Source organism: Solanum dulcamara, chromosome 1 (assembly GCF_947179165.1).
Source record: "Solanum dulcamara chromosome 1, daSolDulc1.2, whole genome shotgun sequence".
Taxonomy (NCBI): Eukaryota; Viridiplantae; Streptophyta; class Magnoliopsida; order Solanales; family Solanaceae; genus Solanum; species Solanum dulcamara.
In genome coordinates, this window is record NC_077237.1 from 50,026,528 (window position 1) to 50,034,787 (window position 8,260).

Sequence of the window (8,260 nt, forward strand, 5' to 3'; positions counted from 1 at the left end):
GATATTTGGCCTGGATTACAGTGATATTTTCTCTCCCGTGGCTATAATAGCATATGTTCGCCTTTTTCTATCTATAGTTGTTGTTTTCCATTGGCCTTTTAATCAGTTAGACATTAAGAATGTTTTTATCCACGGTGATCTCTAGGAAGAAGTCTATATGGAGCAACCACTTGATTTTGTTGCTCAGGGGGAGCCTGGTAGTCTTGTATATCGATTGTGTAAGAGCCTGTTTGGATTGACTGAAAAAAGTAGCTTTTAAGTCAAAAAATAAAAAGTAGGGAGAGTCCTACTTTTGGTTTTTAATCTTTTAAAGTCATTTTTAACTTTGCCAAACACTCCTAAAAGCTAAAAATGACTTAATAGTAGGTTGACCAACTTTTAAGTCCATCCAAACAGGCTCTAAGTCACTTTATAATCTGAAACAGTCTTTTCAAACTTGATTTGAAAAGTTCAACACTGCAATTCAGAAATTTATTAGTTTGTGTTTTATCGACATTATGCCCCAAACCCGATATTTCATGAGAAGACCAACTACATTGAGATTGACTGACATTATGTATCAAATACAATATTTCATGAGAAGACTAAGCACATTGAGATTGACTGTCAATTTTCTAAAGTCAAGTGATTAACTTGCAGATATTTCACCAAGGCCTTCATCGGTCCTCGTATTAATTACATTTATAACAAGCTAGGGACATATGACTTGTATGCACTAGCTTGAGGGGGAGTGTTACAATAGGAATAGGCATATACAACCCTACTTAGAGTAGGAACAAAAATAGGAATATTAATAGGAATAGAAATAGTAAATAGTATCCTACTTGGTAAAGGATTGTATTGTAGTGTCTATAAATAGGGTCTCTGTGTAATAATGTAGATACACAATTCAATAATTATTTTTCTCCTACATTTCTCACAATGTGATTTGACAGTTCCGTGTATGGTTGGAAGCAACATTTATGTATTGCGAGTTGAAGCGTATTTTAAGATATAGTTGGTGCAAGTTAGGATAAAGTTGCTGCAAACCCTTATATGAAATGCAACCAGCAGCAATATTATTGTAGGTATTTTGTTTTAACCATGTGATGTTTTCTATGATTTGGCTGGCTGACTCTGTATAGAGCTCGTGCAGCACGACCAGTTGAACTAAGTCAGGGATATTTGGTGCTGGAGACGACACCAAGTCATTAAACTCAAGATCCTACTTAGGATAACTTATAATTCTCTAGGGCTGGATATTCAGATTATAAATTGTTGGATTTTACAGTACCTTCTGGGTACTCAGGAGCATATTTGAGAAGATGGGTGGACTATTATGAAGAGATAGATCCCAAATTTAAATTTTACTGGTTCGACCTTTAGGTTTTTACCATTGAACCCATTACACTTTTGAAATATCAGTTGAACCCATTGATGATATGCTACATCTTCCATTGCTTGTTTGCTACTAGTTTTATTATAGACATTTGATTTATTATATAAAATTTTATGATGACAAAAGAAAAATAGAGATTTCAATAAGTCAGATTCAGAAATTTTGAGAGGAAAAAACAAAGAAAGAAAGAAAGGAAAGAAAAACGTACTAAATTGAAATGCAAAAAGGTATCAACAATTTGGATGTTGGAAAATGTAAAAGTAGTCATTAAATTATGACATATAGAGTATTATTTGAATATTTTGAAATTTGATGCGGCATTTCTCAAGAAGTGGGTGGAGAATCATGGGGTTTCAGGTTCAAATCTTAAACAAAAGATACTAGGTGATTTCTTCTCTTTTGTCTAAGCCTTGGTCAGTAGAGTTACCTTATACCTGTGCTGGTGGGAGAGAGTTGGTACCATGTGGAATTTGTCTAGGTTCGTGCAACCTGGATCAAACAACAATGTTATAAGAAAAAAGACGTCTATTTTTACGCGTATTTCGAAAGATTATGTTAAAGCATTCTTCATCAATTCTATGTAATAATCCATTAAGATATGTTATTCTTAAGCTTCTCGAAAGTGAACCCAAATCATTAAAATGGGATGGAGAGGGAGTATCCTTTTTGAACTGATATTACTTTGGAATCTTAAAGAGTTCAAGTGACATGTTGGATTGCAGCATTGGAATTGAACGTTTCCTTTTCCTTTTTTGCCACAGCATATTTGTTTCATCTCCATTCATTGGATCAGAAAACAAAGGGGAAGTAAAGACACCTTAGAGATATGGCTATGTAGTATATAAATGAGTTGGACATATGCAGTACAGACTTTGCGGTTCTGGACCTATGGTAAAGGTCAAGATGCATTATTAGCATTTGTCTTCTTCTTTTTTTTAGGGGGGGGGGGGAGGGGGAGGGGTGGTGGTGGAAGGAGGGGGGGGGGGGGGCAGACTGAAGGATTTTTCTTAATAGTCTTTGTGGAGATCTAACAATGAGATTTTGGAGGTCTTTTTGGTTTCTGGTGTCCGTTATGTTTAGCTATCCATGATTTCAAGGGGGTGTATGTGAAATGTGTGTTTGAGAATGCATTTTTGTTATCAGTTAGTTGGATGTATTGGTGAAGTTGAACTAGTCGAGATAGAATACACCGGGTGGTTTTGTTTGCTGGTATGATTCTGGAAGCGAATCGGCCAACTGTCATCGAAATTTTTGAAATGCTGAAAAGATCCCCCCTCTTTCCCCAATGGCTGTTGCATAGATGCTAGTCATTAAAATATCAATTCAAAAAATTGTTGTTCTTATACCTGTTAAATTTTCTGTATATATAGGATGCTGTTCTACTCCTCAAAGATGGGATTGAGTTGATACCAGATTCAGAGAAAGCACTTTCAAGTTTGCTATCATATCCTTTATATGAAACTTTGGCAAGGTGATCTATGAAATTATGTTTCAAACCTATACCTATGTGACGCTAAAAGATGAAAAGGAAATTCAACACACCAAATTATTTGTGCTCTTACATATTAGCAACTGTTTATAAGCCAAGTAATTTTATTAATGTGGGAAAAATCTTGTATGCAAGCAATGCATAAAAAGGTAAAGAACCTACAAAAAATATGTTCTCTAGAGAAGTTTATTTTTTGTCAAAAAAAAAAATGTTATCTTCAGAAGATACACAATCTCCTATACTAACAGGGACCTCATAGGTGCTCCAAAAGATTAATGACGAACATTAGGCCATTCCTTAAATGTGCATAATCTATCCCCTCAAACCCCCTTTTTTTTCTTCTCTCCACAGGACCCACATGAGGGCTAAGGGGTAACATTCCATGTGTTATGCTGTGCCACAAGAATTATGGCATCGTCTAATTTAACCCAAGCCAATTCAATACCACTTACAATCTTGTGGCCACCTGATAGTGCAACAGAAGAGGATCCACATCTTCGCCTGAACATTTACACATAAAAAACCAGTTGATATACACCATTTTTCTCTTTCTTCTCTTTTTTTTTTTGAAACTGGTAAGGTTGTATTCTTCAGCATTAAGGGCATGCTGACCACGTCCAAAAAGGAATATTATCAATTACAAGTCTTCTAATAAGTCTACTATCTGAATCTGATCTATATCAACTATAAACAATTGTTTACACCAAAAAAGTAAGGATACAATGCAATTCCATTTCACTTTATGAATGGAATTGGACCTATCTTTAAAACATCTACCATTTCTTTGCCACCATACTGACCAGCATATGCATGATGGAACTAATCTCCACCATTTCTTCTGACTCTTACTACCTCCCCTCCTAATCTAGCAACTCAGTAGATATGATGTGTGCTATGGCATTGTCCAGCTGTAACCTGTTATGTTGAGGAAAAGATTCCATAACTGATTAGTGAAGCTGCAATGTAGGAAGAGATGCTTGTTTGTCTCCCCTGTAGTGTTACACAGAAAGCATCTGGGAACTTCTCTTTCTTCTGCAGAACTGCTCGAGTTAGACATGCTCTCTTAATCACTAGCCAAGTAAAGCATTTTACCTTGGTGGGGATGATACTTTTCCAGAAATAGTTCCAATGGTGGAGAGTACCCTCCCCTCCCCCTACCAACTGTAAGCCTCTCTTGTATGCACATCCTACTGAGAAATTCCCATCTTTGGTGTGTTTCCACAGCACCCTATCTACCTCTGTTGTGACAATATTGCTTCCTCCTAGCTTTCCAAGTAATGAGGCCACTCTGTCAATCTCCCAATCATTTAGCCTTCTTCTGAAGGAGATGTCCCAGCCCTGTACTGACCAGCACGCATTTACCCTAGCCTCGGTGTTTCCACAGATCTGAAAAAGATCTCGAAATTGCTCCTTGAGTGGTGATTGATCAATCCATACATCGTGCCAGAATTTTGTCTTATTTCCATTGCCTATCTTAAGGCTAAGATTGGCTTCCATCAGCGGCCATAAGTTTCTGATTGTTCTCCAAACTCCCACACCATAAGGATCAGATACAATGTTGGAATACCATGGATTAAGTCCACCAAACTTTGTCACAATTGCTTTTCTCCATAGAGCCCTTTCCTCTAGTGTATCTCCATATCCACTTCATAAGTAAACTCTCATTCTGCTATATGAGATTTCTGACCCCCGATTCCTCTCTTCCTTTATTCAGCATTACTGTTTTCCAGTTAACAAGGCAGTAACCCTTCCCTTCTTTGTTTCCATGCCAAAGAAAATCTCTTCTATACTTACCAAGTTTCTCCACAACTTTTGATGGAATTGGGAATAGGGACATCACATAAGTGGGTAATACATCTTGGAAAGAATTGTTTAGGATCAGTCTACCTCCTAGGGACAAGTACTGAGCCTTCCATCTGGAGAGTTTCTTTTCTGTTCTTTCTAAGATGCCATCCCAACTCTCTAAAGACATATGTTTGCTTCCCAGGGGCATACCCAAATAAGTTGTGGGTAATGCTCTGTTCTGCATCCCAGGATGCTGGCCATATCTAGAATCTGGTGAACCTCATTCACTGAGATTAAACTGCTCTTCTCCCAGTTGACTTTCATCCCTGCTACAGCTTCAAACAAGACAAGAATCACTCTAATATAGCTTATTTGTTCAGCCACTGGTACACAAAAAATGATGGTGTCATCTGCATACAACAGATACCAACTTCCATCTCTCCCCCTACACTGTCCCCAACTTTAACCCCTCCGATCCATCTTTTTTGAGCTGCTATGCTCATCATGCAATCAAAACCTTCCAAAGCCAGAATGAACAGGAAAGGAGAGATGGGATCACCCTGTCTCAAACTCCTTTCTGATGCGAAAAAACCAACAGGTTCTCCATTCACAAGCACAGAGAACCTGACTGTTTTAATGCAGTATTCTATCCACTTCACCCATCTGTCTCCAAACCCCATTTGCCTGAGAATACTCAGTAAGAAAGCCCAATTCACATGATCATAAGCTTTCTGAATATCCAACTTACACATTATGCCTGGGATCCCACTCTATCTTGAGTCAATGGGATCCCACTCTTTTTTCAAATTTTTGATGTCGTCCTTCTTGCTGCCTATTAAAAATAACACGATCCTGGGTACTTTGGGTATCCAAACAGTTTAAGTGTAGAAAGTCCAACTCGTCCTTCAATAAAAGCCTGTGATAGTATGGCTTTACTGAGAACGCTCCATCTCTCTTCACTCTCCACCTCCATAAGTCCTTGCTAGCATGTGTTGTGTTCTGTTTTTAGAGTATATCAATCAAACTTGAATTCGACATCTTTTAGTCTTGTAAATTCTTCCGATGTCCCAGGAGCTTAGCCTCCCACGACAGCTATGCCTATCAGTTTTCGCAGCTTTTTCATTTCCCTAAGGAACAACATAAGCGATAAAGAGTTTCCTTGTTACAAATCCCTCGGGCTACCAAAAAATCTGCATGTGTTCGATTTACTATAATCCAGTACTTGACCATTGTGATGTAGAACTTGATCCACTTCCTCAACTTATTCCCAAATTCTATATTCACTATGAGAAAATGCAGCAACTTTTAATTCACATGGTTGTAACCTCACGAGGTCCAATTTGCATAAGATCCCTCTCCCTTTTCTTCTTATTGGGTCAGCAACTTTATTTGCCACCAAAATCATGTCTAGAATCTCTCTTCCTTTCATTAACTCTTTCTGGGAGACGATGTCTTGTCTAACACCTTAGTATTTATAAGGTCTTAGTCCTTGATATTCACTAATGCCGTCGGAGGCAAAAGCACAAGGTGGTTTCTTCCCTCTACATATGCTGATGGTAGGTAGAAGGTACCTCGTGAAATTAGTCGAGGTGCGGCCAGCTGGCCCGGATACCACAATTATAAAAAAGAAGTGCTTAATATTCAATTACTCGCTGCCTAATCAGCAAAATCACAACAAAATATGTGTCGAGGCTTGTCTCAAACTCCCAGATTTCTTGAAATGCAACTGTACTCCATCACCGCCCCTTGATCTGCTATTCTTGAAAGAAAGTCAAAGTGAACTTGTTCAAACTAGGAGGCTTGTCTACTGTACAAGTCTCCGGGGAAAAGAGATGCATGCCAAATAATTTCCAGACTCCTAGAAAGAGAAAAAGGGATGAACAAGAAAGAAGAGAGGGTGTAGAGGAATGGTGGTTTTGGAAACTATTTGTTGTATCATAAGCTAAAATCTTGTAGGATTATGTTAAGCACAGATTCGAACTTCCTTGAAGGATCATTAAGCCAAACAGTGTTAGGAGTGCAAGCAGTCGAGAAAATAATGCCTAATGTAATACATCTCCAAACAGTGTCGGGAGTGCAAGCAGTCGAGATGTATTACCAATTAGAAACACCCTGAAATGATGTTAAAAGAAGAAAAGTTTATAGTATGTGACACACTGTTTATGGTATGCCATTTGCAGTACGGAAGGAAAACCGATCTTAGAAGATGGAGTCTCTGAAGTTGCTAAGAGCTTGTTAGCAGCCTATGACAGTGGTGTGCTCTCTGGTGCACTTGCAGAAGGCCAACCTGGATGGAAAAACTGGGTGAAGAAGTTCGGTAAATTGCTGAAGCGCAAGGTTAGATTTGAGTATTTTCTTTTTCTCTTAAGTTTCTTTTTCAGTATTTAATGAGGTTGCTTTATGTACCAGGGAAAATCTCTCTTCATGCCCCTTCGGGTGTTGCTAACAGGAAAGCTTCATGGACCTGATATTGGGGCCACCACAGTGTTGCTCTATAAAGCTGGAACATCCGGCTCTGTAGTACCCCAAGCTGGTTTTGTTACATTTGATGAAAGATTTAAAATATTGAGAGAAGTTCAATGGGAGTCGTTCAGCTCAAATGTGCCTTTGTCTGCTGCTGGTGCTGTAACTCATTGATATTGAGGCGATATTCTGTTTGATTATTGTATTGCTTTCTATCTCTACCATTCCCTATAGAAACAAAGAGAAGCTGCGAGCACTAGTGGGATTTTCTTGTGTTTGCACCTCCTCTCGTCGGAATCAAAGAGGGCGGCCATCTTTAGTTGGATTTCTTTGTTATATCTTCCCCCCTCCCCCCTCCACGGGGTAAGGCTGACAGGCTGTGCTGATTGTGACACTACCTTTAATTTTCGCGAACAATGGTAGAATAGTTAATAGGGCACTGCAGCTCCAAACTGGGTTTTATTGCATAAACATTGCCATGTATTTATATGTTTCATTGCATAAACATTGCCATGTATTGCCTAATTAGAACTGTGCCGTTTGGCTACTTGATAAGGGCAAAGTTAATGTATTAATTTTATATCATGTTTGGTTTGCAAATATAATAAAAGTTATTCATGTATTAATTTTATACAATGTTTGGTTGGTGTGTTTTCAAATGCTGTATAAAAATTATGTTTGTATTGATTTTTTATGGTGTTTGGTTGTAACTAATACTCATAACTTATGAGAAATTTATGTATAATTTTATGCGGGTAGAAGGTGAAATAAGTTATGAGGGTCTTAGTTATACATAGATTAAAGTAGTAAATTACACATTTACTCCTATTAATTTACTTTTAAATCTTTTAACTCAATATTTTAATAGTCAAAATCATTTACCAAGACCTTCAAAAATAGATACAAGCAAGATTAGGAAGATGAAACACCATTCTTGATCTCTAAGAGATCTAGAACTAGTTCTTTTAGTTTATTTCTTATTTTTTTTAGGAAGATAAAACACTATTCTTGGTCTCCATAGAGGTCTAGAACCAGTTCTTTTAGTTTATTACCAAGTCCTTTTGCTTTGCCCTGGTCAAGTTATTAACTTTTAAATCCTTTCGTTTTTTATTTGTTTTTTCTTTTGGACCCGAACTTTTGTTGGG

At 37.7% G+C, this 8,260-nt stretch overlaps 1 protein-coding gene across 2 annotated transcripts in view; it reads left to right on the plus strand.

The window, feature by feature from the left end:
- Positions 1 to 7,751, plus strand: part of LOC129883055 (glutamate--tRNA ligase, chloroplastic/mitochondrial) — a 28,744-nt gene extending 20,993 nt beyond the window's left edge. For both annotated transcript variants that reach the window (XM_055957645.1, XM_055957722.1), the window contains exons 12-14: positions 2,749 to 2,849; positions 6,833 to 6,989; positions 7,062 to 7,751. In XM_055957645.1, the coding sequence (XP_055813620.1) occupies positions 2,749 to 2,849; positions 6,833 to 6,989; positions 7,062 to 7,289 (486 nt within the window). In that variant the 3' untranslated portion in view covers positions 7,290 to 7,751. The remainder of the gene's footprint in view (positions 1 to 2,748; positions 2,850 to 6,832; positions 6,990 to 7,061) is intronic.
- The last annotated feature ends 509 nt before the right edge of the window (positions 7,752 to 8,260 follow it).